The 22,606-nt window shown below is 40.0% G+C and overlaps 2 protein-coding genes across 3 annotated transcripts; both read left to right on the forward strand.

Annotated features, from left to right (window-relative positions):
- Nucleotides 1-728: 728 nt before the first annotated feature.
- Nucleotides 729-15,310, forward strand: abcc2 (ATP binding cassette subfamily C member 2). Its single transcript, XM_086044412.1, has 32 exons — nucleotides 729-2,349; nucleotides 3,480-3,653; nucleotides 3,853-3,999; nucleotides 4,105-4,242; nucleotides 4,330-4,452; nucleotides 4,533-4,588; nucleotides 5,174-5,420; nucleotides 5,558-5,742; nucleotides 5,868-6,045; nucleotides 6,983-7,237; nucleotides 7,355-7,420; nucleotides 8,015-8,152; nucleotides 8,245-8,391; nucleotides 8,470-8,554; nucleotides 8,640-8,706; nucleotides 8,803-8,929; nucleotides 9,549-9,725; nucleotides 9,988-10,155; nucleotides 10,371-10,563; nucleotides 10,916-11,051; nucleotides 11,127-11,229; nucleotides 11,324-11,543; nucleotides 11,632-11,786; nucleotides 11,895-12,050; nucleotides 12,415-12,614; nucleotides 12,699-12,825; nucleotides 12,905-13,006; nucleotides 13,530-13,673; nucleotides 13,752-13,910; nucleotides 13,984-14,150; nucleotides 14,739-14,933; nucleotides 15,012-15,310. Exons 1-32 carry the CDS (start codon nucleotides 2,305-2,307, stop codon nucleotides 15,139-15,141), a joined length of 4,710 nt encoding a protein of 1,569 aa, XP_085900538.1. The 5' UTR covers nucleotides 729-2,304; the 3' UTR covers nucleotides 15,142-15,310.
- Nucleotides 15,311-16,016: 706 nt separating this feature from the next.
- LOC147139881 (rho GTPase-activating protein 19-like) lies at nucleotides 16,017-22,085 on the forward strand. Of its 2 annotated transcripts, none has more exons than XM_086044413.1 (11): nucleotides 16,017-16,121; nucleotides 16,426-16,679; nucleotides 16,915-16,995; nucleotides 18,362-18,571; nucleotides 18,659-18,885; nucleotides 18,974-19,060; nucleotides 19,517-19,582; nucleotides 19,810-20,019; nucleotides 20,097-20,192; nucleotides 20,706-20,794; nucleotides 20,960-22,085. In XM_086044413.1, the coding sequence occupies exons 1-11, from the start codon at nucleotides 16,075-16,077 to the stop codon at nucleotides 20,973-20,975; spliced, it is 1,383 nt and encodes a 460-aa protein (XP_085900539.1). In that variant the 5' UTR covers nucleotides 16,017-16,074; the 3' UTR covers nucleotides 20,976-22,085. The 2 variants fall into 2 exon arrangements, with proteins under 2 accessions (XP_085900539.1, XP_085900540.1); XM_086044414.1 differs by having other exon boundaries at nucleotides 19,810-20,015.
- Nucleotides 22,086-22,606: the final 521 nt, after the last annotated feature.

Below are 22,606 nucleotides of genomic sequence, written 5' to 3' on the forward strand. Positions count from 1 at the left end.
ACAGTGCTGCAATTCTTGAGCTAGGAGTTGGGGCATCTGTGTCTTGCTCAAGGGCACCTTTACAGTAGAGCCCAAGGACTTACAGATGAGCTCTTCAGGTTTTATGGCAAAGGCAATTCATTTTAAAAGTTGATGAAATCATGAAGTGTAAAACCAGTGAACTTTGTATTTTATCCTGAGCATTACAGCCCAATGACATGCTTTACAGTATGCATTTGTGAGCCTTTATAGACTGTTATGGACTTGTTTTCCACAATGAGGTTAATGATTGGTTCAAATGGAATGACTCAAAGCCGAACAGCACAAATGCAACTACTGTATAAATGTTGTAGTTTATTATTGCTGTGTCCACTTAAGTGTGCAACGGCTTTCAGGACTAGTTTAGCTTTACTGTATAAATGGTAAAGAACAAAGACTAAGACATTTACAAAATGTTGTGGGGTACTTATTCTAACAGTTAGTACAAATAATCTTAATTTACCACCATTTTAAAAACTCATTGCTCGGCCGGAGTGAAATTTCAAGCTATTTTGACCAAATTAAGCTATTAATACAAACTGCTCTGCATGTTACCCGCTCAACATTGCAAGTAAGTACTGGAAGTGCTTTTAATGTTTGCAGCCGTTACCAAACTCTTCTGAATCCCAGGCATGTTCTGAAATTTTCTGCTGTCCCCAGACCTTCTCACCACAGGAAATACAAATCAATTTATTATTGCGTTTAACATTAATTATGCAGTATTATTATATTACAATTTTGTCTTTATTCTTTCCACTTCATTAATGAAATACATTTGTTTCTTGCCCTCCTGTAGGTTTCAGATCAGAGGATGTTGTTGATATTTATCAACTGGCATGTGAAGCCCTTTGAGACGCTTTTGTGATTAAGGACTAGATAAATAAATGCCACTTGTCTTGACAAGCTGTTGTCCCTCCCTTTACATTCACTGGATGATAAATGGCAAATATTGTGCATTGTTTTCTTTGTTTCCAGGTGTATTTAGTGCTTTTTATGGGCAAGGCAAGGCAGCCACTGATGTAAGTTGTTAAGATAATTTATAGACCTTTTTTCATTACCGTTTATTTTGCGTTATTATATTATTGTGGACTTTGGTTTTTACTTCACGTGTCCATTGAGGCTGCACATGAATCATGAGTCAGCCGAGTTGGGGGCCATGTGGCGTTATCTAATATGTAATCATTAACCTGAGGTCTATCCCAGGTTGGTTCATTTCTGCGCTGCAACTCCGCATCTGTGTTCACATTTATGATGGCATTCATGTGTGTGTAACATTGTGCTGAGGATTTGTGTGAAGTTGTCCTCTCCAAAATGGACGGGCATGCACACACACAGTAAGGCATCTGTGTTCCATTACGATGAAATAAACCACATGGAAGAACATGGCTACAAAAGAAAATAATGTGTATAATACCGCAACTTTTTGTTTCGCTCATTCTTAAAAAAAAAAAAAAAAAGAAAAGAAAAAAAAAGGCCTTTTTTTTGTTTTTTTTTTATCTTGGACTACAACATGAATTTTGAAAACAGAAAATCAGTGCCAAACAGTCATCAACCTCCTCATTTTTTGGGCTGTCTTTTCTTTGTTGATATTTACAGGCTTTCCGCAGCCATGAAGAAGTGAGTTTGATTGCATGGCCTCTTGAGTTTAATCTGATGTGACGACAGTTCCGAAAATGTTTTTGTCGTGCAGAGAGGTGGGAAAGACAACAGGAAAAGGGGGGGCTATAATGAGCTCATTCCCCACCCTTCCCCTGAAACGCATTCCATTTTGGGGAGAAAGCTTTCGACCCTTGCACGCACAGACACATCCCTCTCTCTTTCTCTCTCACTCTGTCACACGCTCTCTCTCATTTGCTCTCTATCTTGCTCTTTTCATGCAGTTGTCTCTGTGATCAGTTGAACTTTAGACACATTTGCGCGTGGAGCAGTGTCCGTGGACTGGTTGGTGCGAGCTGGATTCTCTCAATGAGTGCAGAGTTTTAGTTTGGCCATTTGCCCCAACAAGAGGGTTGGTCGTGTGTATGGGTTTGAAGACAACAAGGAGGATAATGGTCTGACTGAATCATTCTTGCTGTGAATCTGTTCTTATCACTGTTCATGTGTGAAAGTTTTGCCTTCAGTTTTAAAAGGCTCATGGCTCAAAGTCCCCCAGGCGTCATATCCTGCCATTGTCATCCCGTGGGCGGACAGAGGAGGGTGAGGAGCTCTTGAGGGGAGTCCGAGGGACCCGGGCATCAAAGGTTGACCTGTCTTCTAAGGTTTCGCCCGAGGGCATCCGTGAGGACCATGTGTGCTGCTGTCCTGGAGGAGTACTGTGGTTCTGTTTTCTGGGTGAGTTGGACTGACATAATGTTGATGCAGAACAGCCTTGTGTTTACCTACAGTGGAGTGATTGTCATGTTCAGTTATCATGCGTGGATAAATATTAGAGTGTGAAAAGCATCCCGGAACATTTTTGTGATGACATTGATTGCGGTAAGATAAAGTATGACGATAACCATAGAAATTGAGATTGAGAAAGTAGCAGAACAGTCAATTACAATCAACTGCATACACAAATTGTAATATTGTTTCAGACTACCTATCCTATGCTAATATTAATAAACTTTACAGACAAATTAATCCCAACAATATTAAAAAAACGTCTCTAGGCAATAGTATCACTCGCAAAACATTTTTGTCAGTTGCCAGTGGGAGTACCGGTAGTTGTTCTTTATTTTGTTATGCAGTGGTTCACTTTTATGACAGGGACGTTAAAATGTTTCTTAAACCATTACCTGTATGATCAAAAAAGTATTAATGATGGTGGTGGTTTTAACTTATCAAAAATTAAATAGTTACTCTAGAATCCTTTTTTTTTTTAAATCATAGAACAACTTGGAAGTCAACTGGAGTCACAAAACGGACCGTGTTCAACTTTGTTTGTTCTACTATATTGTTAATGGTCCACTATATTTTTAATGGTCACTGGCAAATTTGCAAATGAAGATTCATAAGTCTTGTTTATATTATATACCGGTAACCATTTTTGACATTTTATCCATGAAGCATCATGTTAATTATAACAAATTATGTAATTACGCAACTCATAATAAAATTAACATGCGATCGCATGGGCACAAAACAAAGAACTGTTCAGTAAAGATGATTTTTTTTCTGTGCACCTTTGAGGTTGGTGTTAATCTCAGTAAAACATAAGAAAACAATAAATGCTGTTAGGTAAGCAATGACTCAGCACATCTGTTGACTTGTGGCAAGTCTGCAGTAGCACATGAGAATTTTAGCAGTGCAATCCTTCAAATATTGTTAATATTTGTTTTTGTGATATGAATAAGACTAAAACTCATTTTTCAAGTACGCTAACTACTTATTTCTTCATTTCATCGTCATCAAAAAAGTATACAATCTCTTCTGGCCTTCAGTTGAAGGAGTAGCTCATTTTTATTCATATTCTGCTGCAGAACTCTTCATATGTGGCGAGCGAATATCCAGATCTGCCAGTATGTGTAGAGCAGACAGTGCTGGTGTGGATCCCATTGGGCTTCCTGTGGCTTTGTGCCCCATGGCACCTGCTGAGTCTCTGCAGGAGAACAAAGGACAGCAGATACATGTCCAAACTTTATATCTGCAAACAGGTAATATAACACACATTAACCCTTTCAAATAAAATCTAGCACCTCCAGTCCACTCCAGATGTGTTGAGGATGGATTATAACAATGCTGCAGCAAATGAAAACCTAAAGTCTTAGTCCAGTAGCCCCAAAAAAAAAAGTCATCATTATCTTTAAGAGCTGTTGTTGTAATGGTTTTATTTGATGTTTTTTCCGGCCTCAGGTTGTTGCATCCCTGCTGTTCCTGACTGCCGTAGCAGGCCTGGCCATCACCTTGGGAGAGGACTTTGGTCCGAGCCAAGACACGCCTACACCAGAAAAGAATCCTACTGTGTACTATACCAACCCCATCATTTATGCTGTGTCATGGGTATGTTTATTAATGTTGCCCATCTCGTACATTTGCCTTGGAGAGATGATGTGTGCTTACATCTGTCTTCTCTTGTTTTTTTTTTTTGTTTTTTTTTTTTTTTAGGTCATGGTTCTTCTGTGCCAAGAAGGGTTAAGACGAATAGGAGCAATAGATTCTGCCACTCTCTTCCTCTTTTGGTTCCTCGCGGTTCTGTGTGATGTTTTCCCTCTGCAGACTATCATACGAGCGGCATTCAGACAGGTAAGAATTGACAGCAAGCCCTAAGCACAACTGGTCATCAATCATTGTTGGTCAAGCCCTATTATGAAACTCCATATTGGCCTCCAGGGAGAGATTGATGACCTCCCTCGATTCTGCCTTATCTGCATCTCATTTGGCCTGGAAGTGATAGCACTCATCCTCTCAGGTTTGGCGGACATCTCACCAGAAGTCAGGGAGGTTGTGAAAAAGGTTTGTGATTGATGAAATGTTTGCATTTCCCATCTTTTTTTTTACCTACCACACTTGAAACCTTTATCTTTCCTTAACAGAATCCAGAGGCAGGTGCACCATTCTTGAACAGAATCACATTCAACTGGTTTAATAGGTAATCCCCCATAACCAAGCATAAATATTACACTACAATAATGTGCAAACGTCCAAGGCTATCATGATGTGTTTGTTGCACTTCTTTCTTGATCATATATGTATGTAGGTAATTCATTCTCAGATTCTCATTTATCAGATTACTGTAATAAAAGACTCTAAAAGAATAATACAGTTAATAAAAAAGGCCAGAGACAGCATGATAACCACTCTGTTCCTTAATTAATTGCAGAATATTTGGTCCACGTACAGTATAAAATAAATGTCTCAAATAGACACTACACTTTTCTCCTCTTTGATCTAATAATGCCGTGCCTCAATAAATTGCCAGGTGCATTATCCACTTGAAAAAAAATATCCCTTTCCCTCAAACAGATGTACATTAAATCAAAACAAAAATTAAGACAAAACAAAAAGTTCATTCAGAAAGCGGAACCCTAATTAATATCATTGCTGACGTCTGTGTCTGCCCTGTCAAAATGAGTGCAATACCAAAGGCTATTCAAACAGGAAAGCTGGTAACCCAAGACTTTTGCACAATACCGTCCATCATGAACACAAACCCATCCTGCCTTGCACTCCTCAGTATGGCGATAAAAGGGTACAGGCAGCCGCTGGTTCAGGAGGACATGTGGGCCCTGAATGAGGAGGACTCCACGGGTTACATCAGCCAGAACTTTCAGCACTTCATGCAGACAGAGTTTGCCGCAGCTCGGCATCGCCACCAGAAGAAGCTGGCCAAAAAACAAAACAAGACATCCCATAATGAAGCGTTTCAAAATGGACTCTCCAGTGGCCTGGAGAAAGGCATTAGTCAGGACGTGTTGATGATGGTGAGAAAAATCATGCACAGTACCCTGACGTTGTCGATTTTTTTTTCTTGCACTCCACATTGATTTCATTTATTGATCATATGCATGCAGGCTTATTCATTGTTTTGTGAGCCTGTGCTTGCATTGTTTTTCTTTAGGAGGATAGAGGCAAGAAAGAAGACAAACAAGCAAAGAAATCCAAGAAAAAGAAGGAAGAAGAAAACTATCCCACCTCATGGCTCATACCCACCATCTACAAGACATTTAAAGGGATTTTGCTTGAGTCGGCCTTCTTCAAACTTCTGCAGGACCTTCTCTCTTTTGTCAGTCCTCAGCTGCTAAAGTAAGTCTACTTCCTGTATCTCTGAAGTATTTTTTCATTATAATTTTGGAAGTAACTTACCCTACTCTGTTGATTATTTTGGGTGGTTGTGATGCATCTGTTACCACGCCTCTGTGTCTTCCTAGACTGATGATCACTTTCACTCAAGACAAAAGCAGTTATGCATGGGAAGGTTATCTTTATGCAGTGTTGCTTCTGGTGGTGGCCCTCCTGCAGTCTCTCTTCCTGCAGCAGTACTTCCAGCGCTGCTTCGTGTTGGGAATGAAGGTCCGGACTGCTATCATGGCTGCCGTTTACAAAAAGGTAGAACAAACAAAATGGCGATCATGGAGTCCATGCTCTTACACTACTTACAAAAAGCTTGTGGTCTCCACCTTTCAGGTAAAATTTCAGAATGAAACTAAAAACCAGGGCAACAACAAAAATGTCATATAAAAAAAACACTTTTTTGGGCCTCTGTATGGTACAATTAATACATTGTAATTGTAAGAAAAATAACTTTGGGGGGGAAATGCCGCAGTGTAGGGAAAAATAGTGCCGTCAACCTTTAAAATCAGGTCAACACAAATATGAAAAAGTCAAAGACATTCATCAATATAGAGTTAAATAAACAATTATTTAAACAAAATGTGCAAAGGAGCTAGTGGGTTTAACGTGAAACCAAATTTATTTGACTGGACTGTGATAGGTTGACAGGCTTAGTGTAGATCTCAAGACAGAGACCCTGCAAAAAGAGAAACGAGATGAGCCATAAAGTCTCTAGCCTATAACCTCCTGTAAAATAACTAGAGGTGTGGTTTTCAAGTTGACAGTAGAGGTCAGTGTTTCCCTTCTCACATGGCTGTCCACATGTGGAGTGTACCTACACTGGCGTCTGACACGTGGCTTCACACATGATTGTGAGAATTTTGAAACCAAGATACCATCATACCGCGATATATACATTGCCATTACACTGCTATACATTTTTACCATTGCAGTGGAACCTAATTTGACCCTTTGAAAGCACGTAAGTTGTACAATTAAGTACTGAAAAGCCAAACAGTTAGACATGTCCATTCAAACGTTTTGAGTAGGTCAAATTGAGTTCACCTGTGAAGCTTATAATGCATTTTAGGTTCATCCTGAACTTTCTAGAAGCCATATAGCTGTAATTTATTTGTGAGTAGCGTATATTTTGTTGTGTTTAATGTTTTACAGCGATGGTGATATGCATTGTGTCCTACACATTTTCCTTAAGGCACTGGTGGTTTCAAATGACACGCGTAAAGAGTCCACGGTCGGCGAAACGGTGAACCTGATGTCTGCTGATGCCCAGCGCTTCAATGACGTGACGAACTTTATCCACCTGCTGTGGTCCTGCCCCCTGCAAATCGTCCTGTCCATTGTGTTCCTTTGGCAGGAGTTGGGACCTTCTGTGTTGGCTGGACTTTTAGTCATGATTCTCATGGTGCCAATTAATGGACTGCTGGCCACCAAGGCTAGAAAACTCCAGGTTATTATCACACTTGCAGAAATGTCCTAACCTGGCATGTTTTTTTTTTTTTTTTGTTTCAGTTGTGTTTTCCTACCTTAACTACTTTCCTCTCTGACTTACATCATGTCCTTTCAGATTGAGAACATGAAATTCAAAGACAAGAGACTGAAAATCATGAATGAAATACTCAATGGAATGAAGGTGAGCTTCTTCCATCTTCAATGAATTCATGGAGTTACAATCAATACTTTTATGATCACTATCGCTCAGGTAAGGCACTCAACTGAGGTGATCAATGACGAGCGCAAAAAACAGTCAGAGTATTAAGGCAAAGACATGTTTGTGCACAAAGGGTCCACACTGGGGTACTGTATGTATTCTAAAAGGCAAAAGTGACCACAAATATAAGGAACCTGGTCAACGGCAGGAAGAAACTATAACAAGTAAAAAATAAGCAAACAAAGTAAAACAGGAAATGGAAAGACAATAGGCACACTGTAAGATCCTTAGATCAAAACATTCTGAGCTTCAGATAATTTTAACCCAGAGGACCTTCTTTTGTGCAACCACCACATGTCGCATTGCTTCGTCGAAGAAGTCTGCTGTGTACTCGAGGGGCTAGGAAACCTTTCTTCAATCGAGGCCGTATTCGATTTCTGAAAATGATATCGTGCCGCAAACAAACAAATGTTTTATTAATGTAAATATATTTTGGGGTTATACAGAACAGTTATAACCTGACAGGTTCTTCACCCCTGGCGTACTTGATAATTCCTTCCTTTGTTCTCTTGTTAGATTCTGAAGCTGTATGCATGGGAACCATCCTTCCAAGCTCAGGTTCAAGGCATCAGAGGCCAAGAACTCAACGTCATGAAGAAGTTTGCTTACCTCACATCTGTCTCCACATTCATTTTTAGCTGTGCTCCAGCTTTGGTCAGTCCTGTCAATGTGCGCCACATAAGAGCAGAGGGACAAAAGGATATTGTTCGTGTAATCTTTTCACACATTGTCTGTCTGTGTACCAGGTGTCTTTGGCCACCTTTGCTGTGTTTGTAGTCGTGAGTTCAGACAACGTGTTGACCGCTGAAAAGGCGTTCACTTCTATCTCTCTCTTCAACATCCTTCGATTCCCTCTGGCCATGCTGCCCATGCTTATCGCTGCCATGGTGCAAGTAAGAGCACAACGTCGCATGACACATCCAAACATAATGCATCTGGGCTAAAAGGCTCTTTGTCTTTTTGCAATGTAGACGACGGTGTCCAGAAAGCGTCTTGAAAAGTTTTTGGGAGGAGAAGACCTTGAAAGTGATGTTGTGCGCCATGACCCCACCTTCGGTATGTTCATGATTTTATAAAAATTAGTATAACCTCCTTCTTGCCATATGTACCGTGCATTAAATCTATCCCATGTGTCTTTTAGGTTCTGCTGTTAATGTTTGCGATGGTTCCTTTTCATGGGAAAAAGATGGGGAGCCCCAACTTAAAAAGTATTAAGTTCCGCATTAAACACATCGACTACGCACCGATAATACCTTACTGTTCTACTTTTAAATGAGCTTTCTCGTCTTGTGTCAATATTCCAGTGTGAGTTTGGACATCAAGCCGGGTCGGCTGGTCGCAGTCGTGGGAGCTGTCGGATCGGGGAAGTCCTCTCTGATGTCAGCCATTCTGGGAGAAATGCATAGCACCAAAGGCTTCATCAACATTCAGGTGACATCTTCTATGTTTCTTTTGTAAACAATTATTATTATTATAGTTAAATTCAGCTCATCTCTTGTTTTGTGTGAAATAAACCAAATAAATGAGCAACTCATTGTTTGATCAAAAAGATACACACAGTATGGCTAATGTTTCTAACTCATTATCATTGACTGCAATATTCTGTCTTTAAAATGTTAAAGATGTAATGCTACTCTTGTTATAATGTAACTCATAATATCAGGTCATAATGACAAATGGCATTGGAAATACAAGTTGTGAAATATGAGTGTTAAGAGTGATGTTATTTTGTAATAGAATGTGTCGGTTTCATGTTTGATTAATATTTGAATCATTCTTATTGAATTAGCGTATTATTTCCAAGTCGTATCTCAAGGCTCCAGATCCAGTTTGTTTAATGTTTTGTCCTTGTGTGCCATTGTTATCTAATTCCAAAAGCACTGCTACCTCTTGCGTTGCATGGAAGTACAGTATAGTACTTTGAAAACAATCCCTTTACAGGCTGAGTTGATGTTCTTCCATGTTCAATAGGAAATTGTGAGAAGCGCATAAACAATGGAGTCGGATATTTTAAAATCAATTGAACCATTCATTCGATGTTCTTTTCCAGGGTTCACTTGCCTTTGTACCACAGCAAGCATGGATCCAAAATGCCACCCTGAGGGATAACATTATGTTTGGCTCTCCCCTCGAGGAGAAGCGATATCAGGAGGTGATCCAGGCCTGTGCCCTGGTTCCAGATCTAGAGCTTCTACCTGGGGGTGACATGACTGAAATTGGGGAGAAAGTAAGAACGGTGTTCAAGGAGTCACGAATAAAACATTCGATGTTTGTTGTTGTTGTTTTTGCTCTGTGTTTGTGCGTATCCTCTTCAAACATTTGATGTGTGTTCACTGAGATTGCAACCCTTGAGTTAGTTAAATATTTGTGGAGGCTTTTAATTAGGCAAAGCACATCACATCAAAGGCATCACGTAAAAAGTGGGGTTTTTAAAATACATTTAGTCTTGCATTGTGTTGTTGTATCGTTCATTCTTTCTTTTGTGCTAGGGCATCAACCTGTCAGGGGGTCAGAAGCAACGCGTGAGCTTGGCCAGGGCAGCTTACAGTCAGGCTGACATTTATCTGCTGGATGACCCCTTGTCTGCTGTGGACTCTCATGTGGGGAAGCACCTTTTTGAAAAAGTGATTGGACCCAAAGGAATACTCAAAGACAAGGTCTGTGTATGCGTTTCTTGCATAAACAGTGTGGTATGACTCACGCAGGAACAAATATTTTATTTAATTAAAAAGCAATGATGACGTAAACTGTTATACTGTATGTTGAACCAAACATAGTGGATTGAAAGTGGAATTTTTTGATGCTGTATTTTCTAGTTTTTACTATGACTCAACTGTTGAAGAAACCTCTGTGTGTGTTTTTCTTTATGCAGACACGTATTCTAGTGACTCATGGAGTGAGCTTCCTGCCTCATGTGGATGAAATTGTAGTCCTGGTCGACGGAGTGGTTTCTGAGGTTGGATCCTACAACAGCCTTCGTGCTAGCAAAGGCGCCTTTTCCGAATTTTTGGACACGTATGCCAAAGAGCAGAATAATAATAAAGATTCCACCAAGTCTGAGTCGGGTAATTCAGTCTTTCCACCACAATGTAAAGTATGCCTGAGCTAAATTGTAAACTATTTGAGTTACATTAAAATGTTATCAATCTCTCTCAGTATGAAGCAATTCAGTTTTACTTGATTAAAAGCTACAATAAATTATGCATTTAGTTAATACCTTTGAACGCAGTTGATGTGATGGAATTACTATTTTTATTTTCAATGAAGTATCAAAAAAGTATTATGCTTGGTCACAAGACTAAAGATGATGCAAACTGAAAGTGAATAGTTTCTAAAAAGTTATGCTTTGTTAAAGTCCAGAGAACAATAACTTACCGATGTATGCATTGTAAAAAAAACCAAATGCCTCTTCTACAGAGCATGGCCACGGTGTTGCAGATGAGGACATGGTCCCAGAGGGAGATGACACCCAACCTGACTCCCCGTTAGAAGACACTGTAACTGCCACTCTGAAAAGGGGAAACAGCATCCGTCGCAGCCAGCGCAACAGCAGGTATAGGATTACTGCGGAGAAGTGGGTGACAAAATACATGATTGTGTATGTGAAGACTGCTTTGTTCCGTTGTAGTTTTAGAGCGGCAAGAAACGGCTCTACGAGGAAATCTGATAATGTGGAAGGAATCAACAAAGGACAAAGGCTAATCGAGAAGGAAGCTATGGAAACAGGACAGGTAGTTTCACTACTTTTTCACACCAATTCGATTACACAAATGAAGCAAGAAATTACATTATGTATATTTAAATGCCTCTCACTTTAACGTCCAGGTGAAATTTTCAGTCTACCTCCAATACCTGGGGTCCATGGGCTGGGGATATACTGCCGCAGTCTTCATGGTGTACTTCATCCAGAACATCGCATTCATTGGCCAGAATATCTGGCTCAGTGACTGGACTAATGATGCGGTGGAGTACTACAACATGACATACCCTTCAGAAAAAAGAGATACCAGGGTGGGAGTGTTTGGCGCTCTAGGAGTGGCTCAGGGTAACCGTTACAAGTACAATGCGTTATTTTAAAATTGTTGTTCCGCGATACAATCTTTTACATGTTTTTGAAACTGTTTTTATGGCAGGCCTCTTTGTGTTCCTTGGCACTCTGCTGCTGGCCAATGCCTCCGTTGCAGCATCTCGAATCCTGCATTCAAGGCTGCTCAACAACATACTGCGTGCGCCAATGCTCTTTTTTGACACTACGCCCATTGGACGGGTGGTCAACCGCTTTGCCAAGGTAAAATTTAGTCTAAACTAATAGGATCCACATGGTAAAAAAATCATGGTCTTAGTTACGTTTCTTCTTTTGAAGTATATACTAATTGCGTCTATGTTTGTCCAATAGGATATATTTACAATAGATGAAGCCATACCACAGTCCTTCCGCTCTTGGATCCTGTGTCTGTTGGGGGTGCTGGGGACCCTTTTTGTCATCTGTCTGGCCACTCCCTTCTTCACTATTCTCATCATTCCCCTGGCGGTGTTGTACTTCTTTGTCCAGGTAAGAGAGACAAATGTGCCGAAACAGGATACTGTAATAATAATAGCACAAAGTGAACTCAAACCTCTACTAAGGCTTTACTGATCCAAGTCAAAGGAATATACTGTAGTAGGAACCAAGGTAATGTCACCGTTAGAATGAAAAGCCTTGTTGTTAGAGTTTTCTTTTCAGAAAAACAAACACAGTTTGCACATACACGTTTTTCACAGGACAGACACCAAATCAAAGAGATATTTCCTTGTTAATTTGACATGTGATACCTGAATGAAATCCCAAACCGTTATCATTCATTTTCTGCTTCTTATCCTGTTGAGCGTTGTGGGCATGCTTTCACTTGATTTTTATGATTGAAATCTTCATCCAGCGCTTCTACGTCGCGACGTCACGGCAGCTACGCCGGCTCGACTCAGTGTCCCGCTCTCCCATTTATTCCCACTTTGGCGAGACCGTGTCTGGCCTGTCTGTGATAAGAGCTTACGGCCATCAAGAAAGGTTCCTCCAGCACAATGAAGCCACCATGGATGAAAACCTAAAGACCGTCTACCCGTGGATTGTCTCGAACAGGTCAGAGAGCTGAATGACTTATTAATTACTCTGATGGGTGTCATTAAATGGAGATGCCTTTTTGCATGTTTGTTCCATGCACAGATGGCTGGCAATTCGTTTGGAGTTTGTGGGGAACCTGGTGGTGTTTTTTGCAGCTCTGCTTGCGGTTATTTCCAGAGATAGTCTGGACAGCGGCCTGGTTGGCCTCTCCATATCCTACTCCCTTAACGTAAGTCACGCTCTGATGATGGTGGTGGTGGGACCAAGCTATTGTGATGTGAATTCTGTTTCTGATGTGGGATTTGTAGGTAACCCAAACCCTCAACTGGCTTGTGCGGATGACGTCAGAGCTCGAGACCAATATTGTCGCCGTGGAGAGAGTGAGTGAATACAGCGTCATAGAAAATGAGGTACGTCGATGTAAAATGCTTCAGTAGACACAGACAATATCCCACGCTTTTATTGTTGAAACTGTCGTTGCAGGAAATGTAGGTTTAGCATTTTTTTTTATGTAAAAATTTGGCGAATCAGTAGTATATACTGGAATATATAATCTGTCTGTTAGATTATTATTATACGCTATTATGTACTGTATTACAGTACACCGTGGAATTTGGTGCCTGGTCATTCAGTGCGATTTTACCGACTTAATCCACCTCTTAATATCACTAGTGTTGCATTGTACATGTGGAAACCATTCACTACACTAGAATGCAATATTAAAATAATGCTTGTGTGTATTTAGTTACTTTTTAAAAAAATTTTTTTTATACATTTTACATGTTTTTCTGATGAATCAGTGCGGACGGCATGTACAAGTATTAAAGATCATTAAGATGTTTTTTTAAGATTAAATTTGTATGAGAGTCTTTTAAAACAGTCTGTGTTCCAGTCGATTCTGATTTGTTTACTTTGACATTTCTGCGACCGTAGGCCAAGTGGGTGACTGACACTCGGCCAGCAGAGAAGTGGCCTGATGCAGGACGATTGCAGTTTGAAAACTACAAGGTCCGTTATCGACCTGGTTTGGATCTGGTGCTGCATGGCATCTCCTGTGATATTGGCTCCACTGAGAAGGTTTGCTTGTGGGTTTAATTTGAATCTGGATTTACTCTTTATCGCATTGTATTCACTCAAAGTTTCCTTTGCATTCAGATTGGTATTGTGGGCCGCACAGGAGCTGGGAAATCCAGCTTGACCAACTGTTTGTTCCGAATCATTGAAGCTGCAGAGGGTCGCATCCTCATAGACGATGTTGATATTTCTAAAATAGGTCTACATGATCTAAGAAACAACCTCACTATCATACCACAGGTGCACACAATCGCAAAATGACACTACATAATGGCTCCAAATACAGAGCACTGACCCCTTTGACCTTGTGTAGGATCCGGTGTTGTTCTCTGGAACCTTGAGGATGAACCTGGATCCCTTTGACAGATCCAGTGATGAGGACCTCTGGAAAGTGCTGGAGCTGTCCCATCTTAAGGAGTATGTGGCAGGGCTGCAGGAGGGATTGCAGCATGAGGTTGCAGAAGGAGGAGAGAACCTGAGGTGGGTGTTGGCTAAGTGCATATCCCTTTGACTACACATCCTATTTGTAGGCATTTTACTAAAAGTTTACAGTCTGTTTATTGCCTACCACCTACAGCCGGGGTACCTTTCCGCCGTCCGTCTATCTGCCTTTTTGTCCAGCCGGAAAAAATTGCAATCACCTTTTAAACGGGCTTCCGTTAGCGTTTACAATTACCAACTTCGACAAACTACCACTCTGCTTACATAGCACATTAAAAAGAACGGAGTGTTTGGGTAGCAACTTGTTGTTGAATGTTACAGAAAGTTCCCCAAATAAAAAAAAAATAAAAAGGATAGGTGTGAATACTGGTAGTGTTTTTTAGCTAACAGTTTTTGCCAAGTTCTGCAAAAAAATTAAAAACTGTTAGTGGGTGAGTTAGCATGCTTGCGATTCTTGAATTTGCAGAGGGTTTACAGAATATGAATTTATGAATTAATTCATCTTTCTTTGGACAACACCCTCTAGCTATCCTTAAATTCCAATGATACAGGTTTGTGTACCAGATAGACTTTTTAACTATACTACTAACATGTAATCGTTTGTGCACCATAACTCAACACACTCAGTGTTGGACAGAGGCAGCTGCTGTGTCTGGCCAGGGCACTGCTCAGGAAGTCCCGCATATTAATCCTGGACGAGGCTACGGCAGCTGTGGACCTAGAGACAGACAACCTGATCCAAACGACCATCAGGAAAGAGTTTGCACACTGCACCGTTCTCACCATCGCACACCGCCTGCACAGCATCATGGATAGCTCGAGGTTGGTTCTTTTCAATTTTGCTCACGCTACATGTGGCCCAGGGGTATGCAAATTTATTACTGTCTTCCTTGTCCACAGGGTGATGGTGCTCGATGCTGGTAGGATAGTGGAGTTTGATTCTCCAAGTAATCTTCTTGAAAAACAAGGTCATTTCTATGCCATGGCAAAGGATGCTGGGATAACACAAGCAGAATTTACAAATCTATGATTTTAATGATTTTATATGAATATATTGCTTAGATTGCTTTTGAAGTTTGATTTTTTTTATTTTTTTTAATGGTTGTTGTGTGCATTTTTTTTTTGTATTTATCTTCAACACAATCATACATGTAAATAATTTTGTATACACAGAAATATGAATAAATGTTTTTCTCAAATCCTGGTTGTTTTAATATGAAATCGTACCAAATGTAAAATTCTCATTTAAACTTGTTAGCCTACATGTATTTGGAATATCGCTGGCATTGGGCCAAAAACACGTAAGTCACATTTTGATGAATTTCATATTTTTTCAAAAATTTATTTTGGTCATTCCACATGTGTGGGAGTTATTTTACACATTGACCATTCTTAAGTGTAGAAAATAGCTTGCTCTCATTCTCTGATTGTAACTTCATTTCTCGACATATTGGTATAACTGTTGTTGACCAATATTTCAAACAACTGAACACTAAAGTGCTCAAGGACCTTTTACATCATTGCGCACTTGATGTATCAAAATTACTGCTCTACTGGTCACTTTAAATTGTACAGTATGTTCTTGTTAAAGTTGTGTATTATTGCAATATTTTTGTCTCATACTATCGGAGATCAATTCCATGTGTGTTTTTTACATACTTGGCCAGTAAAGATGACCGATTCTTTAATGCGCCCTGCGATTGGGTGGCGACGGTTTACCCCGCCTCTTGCCCAAAGCTCACTTGCGATCCAAATGAGGATAAGGGACTGCATAGAAAATGTGAGGATTGATCATTTTTCTGACTTAATTTCCAAGAGAATTAAAATACAAATACGGTGCATACGTTGAGATACTTTGCACCTATCCAATCAACGGCTACGTTTTATGACGTCACACTATTGTGACCACTCAGAAAGCAAGGGGCGGAACTAAAAACAAAACAGCGGAAGGTTCAAAAAGAAGATGGCGGCAGAGGACGGTACGCAAAACACACACAAGCTGATAAGAAGGTACCAGCTCAAAATGAATCTTTCTGCTAAGGAAAAAGTGGCTAGGTTTTACGTGATTTTGCTCTGTTTGAATGAGGATATTATGTCCTATCCGACCGTTTTGAATTATCGGTGGTCGGTGGTGTGCGATAACAAGGCTACGTAGCATGATTCTGCTTGACGCAAGATAACTTCCTTAGTAATCGATTTGAACACATTTTGAGCAATCCTGAATTGCAATTCTGAATTGCTCAAAATGTATGTGTTAAATTTACCGCGAGTCTGTAAAATTTTACTTGAACCTTTTTGTTTTTCCTCCACACAGGGAGACACGGTGCAGTGTGTTTACAAGCATGGAAAAATCAAATATGTGCCAGCCAGTCATCTTCAACCCGGATTTCTTTGTCGAGAGGCTGAAACATGAACATCCACAGACCTTTACAGAGCTGGTCCTGTCACACGTCACACGACTCATCGATCTCCCAGGAGATGAGTTTGCCCAGCTCATTGGGGACTGTGAGCCCAGGGTCGCTTCCTCTTCTGGCTTCCTCCGCTCTTTCAACTTCCTGAAACGAAAAGGTGATTTTTAACCTAAATTCATATTCTAATTGATGTTGTTTGAATTTCGCTCTTCCTGTTATTTGCCCACTGTAACTTCATAGCTATGGGATGCTAAAGTACCACCCCAGTATGGGGTGGGCAGGATAAAAGTATTCCAACTTGATACTTTCTTTATATGGCTAATAGCTATAGGAATGTTAGAAGAGTGAAATTGATGACATTTTGTTAATGGAATATTTTTTTTCTCCCCCAGAGAAAGGTGTAATTTTTGGTGCACCCTTGACTGAAGAAGGTATAGCGCAGATCTATCAGCTGATTGAGTACCTAAGCAAAAGTAAGTGTTATTTCACATGCACAATCATCAATGATGTGACTGAAATTTACATGTGACCCCAGTAAGAAGGAACGCATTTTAGGCTTAATGGGTGATTACTTAGAGTATACATACTGATCATTTGACTTTGCAATTGAGTCTCTGACAAAGAATTTTCTCATGTCATTTATGATGTCTATTTCTGATATAGATGGATTGTATACTTTGAAACACATTTTATCAACTGGGAAGAATATTTTGTGTTTTTTGTGTTTTGCAGCTAAACATCTAGCATCTATGACTGTGAAACCATATAAATGTATATACACATACATATGTCTTATATGATCACATATACACAACAAATTGATGGATAGCTAGTTTTGAAATTAGAATCCGGTAATTAATTGTTATTTTTCAATGTATTTTAAAAGGGAGGATTGGTAACAAATAACACATTGCATTATCACATATCTCGGTGTTGTTGAAAGTGAGCACAATTTGCAAGAAACGTGAAGTTGACGCACATGATTTGCCTTTACGGGTCACATAAAATGAGGTTGCGGGGCGGATCTGGCCCCCAGGCCTTGAATTTGACACCTGTGCTCTACAGTATATCAGTGAGCTGTGGTAAATAAGTATGCTCTGAGAACCAATTTCACTTAAAGTGTTCATTTTCTACAAGTAACCGATCTTAGTTCATCTGTCCATGCCAGCGAGATATACAGTAGGTTGAACAATTAAATGCTCTCCGATTAGATGGCAGAATGTACAATTAACTTGTGTATTCACCTGTTGCAATTCATACAATGGAATAATAGCTTTGTGTTCATCTAAAAAGACCCACATTTATTTGGGACTGCATTGAGACAAGATGGTCTTTATTTCAGTATATATACAAAATAGTACATTTTGTAATGTTTAGTGATGCTGTTAGATTTTTCAAATGTAAAATGTGTCTTGGCTCAATAAACATTGACAAGCACTATTCATGTTCTGGGTTTCCAACTGTATAGCACTTAGATGGCTTCTGTTAAAAGAGAAAATGTCAAGAACACTCTGGAAATGTTAGCATAGATTATATAACAATGCATCACTATTGCTTAGTTAAATGCTCAGTCATCCTCTGCCTCTCAAATCTTGTGAGAACCTTGCTTCTGCCTGCTAGCCTTAAATTAGCATGACGTCTTCTTGATTTATTTCTGGAAAGCCGATGACGTATTTGCACAAAAGTGGACACTGGGCCCAAATGCTGGAGTCAATAATTCATGACAAAGCACTTCGCCTTGGCGCACTCGCTCTTTTTCTTTCCGTTTCATTCACTCCGTCTCTCACTGCGTCTACCCGCTGACATCATGTTTTCTCCTCCGTCCGGGCTTTCTCCCAGATCTTCACATTGAGGGGCTGTTCCGCGTGCCGGGCCACAGCCTCCGACAGGCCGCGCTGAGGGAGATGCTGAATGCCGGGGCAGAAATAGATCTGGAGACGGGAGACTTCCACCCCAACGACGCCGCCTCGCTGCTCAAAACCTACCTGGGAGAGTTGCCTGAGCCCCTGCTAATGCACAGACACTATCATGTCCACCTCAAAATTGGAGGTGCCCATCATTTCATGTCTCAAAACAAAGTATTACGGTACTTTTCTTGGCCTCTTTATCACACACCTTCATTTGTAATGTCCACAGAGCTGACTCTTTTTGATGAGAAAGGAGATAAAATAAATACTCCGGACAAGGAGCGGCAGGTGGAAGCCTATCAGTTGCTATTCATGCTGCTGCCACCGGCCAACCGCAGTCTGTTGAAGCTCCTGTTGGACCTGCTCTATCACACCGCGCGCAACCAGCACGTCAACAAGATGTCGGCTATCAATCTAGCCACCATGTTTGCGCCACAGATTATCTGGCCCAAAAATGTACAGATCATCTACTTTCCTTTTAGATCACATGACACCCAATATTTCCTTAATCGTTAGTCATTTTTCCCCATTTCTTGTTTTGCAGGTGATGGCAAGTGATCTTCAGGAAAACATTGAGAAGCTAAACAATGGCATAGCATTTCTCATTAGGCACTCTCAAAAGTTATTCAAGGTAAACTAGCCCAGAAAAACCTCCAACTACATGTCGTCTCTAAAGTTGAACATCAGGACTGTGAACTTGAACCTACTGTGCTACAAAACTGGGAGGGCTGACTCATGGGACAAGGAAGAACCAATTACACATTGATGATGGTGTTGGTAAGGGTGATCTGTCACAGATGGGTTTTTTTTGCCCATCCTCAAGAATCACAACGGCACCTCTCGCCTTTATTGGCATCTTCTATGAAGCAGGCAGTAGCCTCAATGTAAAAACAGTTTTACATGGAATGGGGAAAAACAGAGTCAGAACATGGAATTCATAAAGAGTCTTAACTAGTAAGATGAACGTGTGATTTTTGTACTGTTTATAGTGTCAGTGTGATTGTGTTAATTTAAATTTAAACAAGATTTCACAACGGGTTGTCTTTCACCAATCATTCTATTTACATTTACTGTACTTTCATTGAAGGCTCCTCCGTATCTCAAAGAATATGCGCGTGCATACTTCACCGCGGCCAAAACTCTTCACTCAAAGGTAATTTTTTTTTTTTTTTTTACTTTTAATTTATATATATATTTTTTTAACTCTACCACATTTTTTCTTTGAGTTGAATTCAAATCTTTCCTATACTATCTGTAATGTCTGTTGTCTGCATGTTTTCCATCTAGTTGTGATTGTAGGTCTTCATTGTGTAATTGAGCTCTAGATACAGTATGCTTCATTGGTATGATTTGAGATTAAAATACACATGCTTATTCTAGGATGACATGACGCTTGCCTCGCGGACCAAAGAGCCACCGGCTGTGCTTCGGCCTGCATCCATTGTTTCTCCTTACACACGAAAGATCAGTGGCAACAGCTCGAAAACGTCGATGGATACTAAGACATACACTGAATCAGCTCTACAAGAGCTTTACCAGCAAGTCAACAGCATGCCCGAGTCTGCCAAGAAGAAGAAACTCATCAGGCAGGTTGGTGTAAAATATCGATGAGATGAGATGCAGCTTGCAACTGAGCAGGCTAATGCGTCATGTTTGTTTGTGTTTAGTTTGAGAAGCAGCCGTTGGTGTCGCCCTCAGCCGACCCCAGCTCGCCATTCAGCAGGAAGCACTGGCGATCCCGCTCTTTGGGTGGAATTATTAAGGTCTGTTGATGTTTACTATACACAGCGCCAACCCTAAACTTGATAATATCCTCTGCTGACCATAGCGGGGGAAAAAGATAACATTTAACATTTTAATTTAGGAAATGGGAGCTCACGACGCATATAGACACACACAATACAACTTTATTTATATAGCACATTTTAAAACAGCGACAGCTGTAACAAAGCTATCATGGAGGACTACCGATATTTACTATTGACAGTTTCAACATAAAAATGGTGTGCAAACAATTAGATTATCAATTAATTTGATAATCCATTATGAATTAATGATTGCACCACTAATATCTTCATAATATAGTAGTCCTGTATTGATATTGTCTAAATCCTACCCCCTAGTGTGACTTTCCTTAAGTAGACATTTCCAATGACTAAATCTAAAGTTGTGAGTGACACATTTTTTAAGCAACCAATCCCGATTGTTTGGTGGACTTTTTAGTTTCTCGTGACAATTACACACAGATTCTATGATAGTTTTCTTTGTCAAAACAGAGGAAAGTGCTGGGAAGCCAAATATCAACAGACAAGGAAAACAGCAAAGTGCAGAGGCCAGATGCTCAGGTGACACCAGCAGTGGAAGGGTGAGTCCCTACTGTCATCTTTTGTCTCCCGAATGACTGTTATTGCATTCAACTGACAAGAATATTGCCAACACCTCTTGTGTGACACTAAGGATTATTTTTCTTATCTCAGAAATGCATTGTAGACCAAATTGTGTCTTCCCATTTTTCTTGAATTTCCTTTAGGCTGTACTACAAGTGAGGAAACTTCACATCTAGCTGTTTGGTGCCTTTCTATCCCTTTTTAATTTGAAGATTTAACATGTGTCAAAGACGAGTTTGCCAGATTTGACTGTATTTGTGGGCGTTTGTTGGAGAGAGACTCAGTGTGTTCATCTCAGCAGTGAGGGTGCTATGTTTTTAGTTAGCCACCTAACCATTTTCTTCAGAAGATGGTTTAAAAAATGTGAATGCATGGTAAGTGAAATGTGTTATTTTATTTTTTAATGAAAATATATATTTTGATTGGGACCATTTTATAGAAACGTTGAGCTTAGTAGACCAGAGATGTGCCTTAAAGTGAAATTTTTAAGTTCCGTGTGTTGCAATTTCTATTCAACACAAAATTTGTGCAATTTTCTTTTTTTAGGTCTCCCATTTTTCAGAATATTCTATAATTTAATTTAAGTGGAGCGTGTTTAAAGAATGCAAATTTGCAATTTGATGTCCAAAGGTCAGTTATATAGATAAGTGGTCCCCAACCACCGAGCCGCAGCCGTGGTACCGGGTTTCTCCGCCCACCCCCCCGGACGGTGAATAGTTACAGGGCCGCAAGGGTACAGACTTGTGTGAACCGGTCCGTGTCAGTAAAAAAAGGTTGGTGACAACTGATATAGATGATTATATTTCTCTCTTCGGGAATTTATCTCTGTGGTATGTTTTTCTGCCTTTTTTCAGGTATACTACTGTGCCTAAAATGTCTTTGTGCTCCTTAGAGTAAATTTTACCTTTTTGGAGTCTGTTCTGCTTTCTCTGCAGCGTTGCATAGTTTTCATCTGAATGCAAATGTATAAGCTGTGAAAGACTTTTTTCTCTTATCATTTTTTATTTTTTTTGTATTGCTGGTTTTGGGCTAAAGAAGTAGTTTACAATGTTAGTTAGGTGTTTTCTGTGAGGGTTTTGGGCCACTGTTACTTGTAAAAAGGTTCTTCTCAAAAGTTGTGGTTTTCTTCCAGTTCCTTGGCCACTCTGCCACGCTGTTACAATACAAACATGATGTAGCAAAGTCAACTAAATGAACTATTGACTGGTGATATTGATGCTACTGTGAAACCAAACAAAGGACTGACTTATTAAAAGGCTTAAAAAAGTATTCTGTTTCTTTGTTGATTTTACTCCCCCCCTTTTCAAACAAGCATTCGCAATTCTTACGATGGCCACCAGATATCGCTGCTTAGCTGCAAATGGTTAGCCTGCAGTCAATACGACCGTCGTCTTTTCGCAGCACTCTTTAGATAATCTATTTCAGGAAGCTTCCATAGAATATCATTGTGAATCAGTGCATCCACTGCAGTCAATGAGATTGACGAGGAGGCGGTGATGACTTAATACAGCAACGAGAACACCAAATAAAATCCAATGAAATTTAAATAAATCCCGGACTCAAAACCATGAGCAACAAATAGAAATAATGACAGGGATGCAGAAAAGCTTGACCTTTAACTGCTACCAGAGTCTTTGCAGTTTGCAATAAATTAGTTGAAGGTGTGTGGGTGGATGCAGTAGGAATGTCTCAGTGTGTCATTATGTTATCCATGTCAATGCATGTTTGGTATTGTAAGTATATGTTGTAATACTGGTGAGAATGGCATGGCTTTCTCATGCTATGTAAAT

This window comes from Filicampus tigris, chromosome 11, assembly GCF_054856515.1.
Source record: "Filicampus tigris isolate MCC_2025a chromosome 11, RoL_Ftig_1.0, whole genome shotgun sequence".
NCBI classification, from domain to species: domain Eukaryota; kingdom Metazoa; phylum Chordata; class Actinopteri; order Syngnathiformes; family Syngnathidae; genus Filicampus; species Filicampus tigris.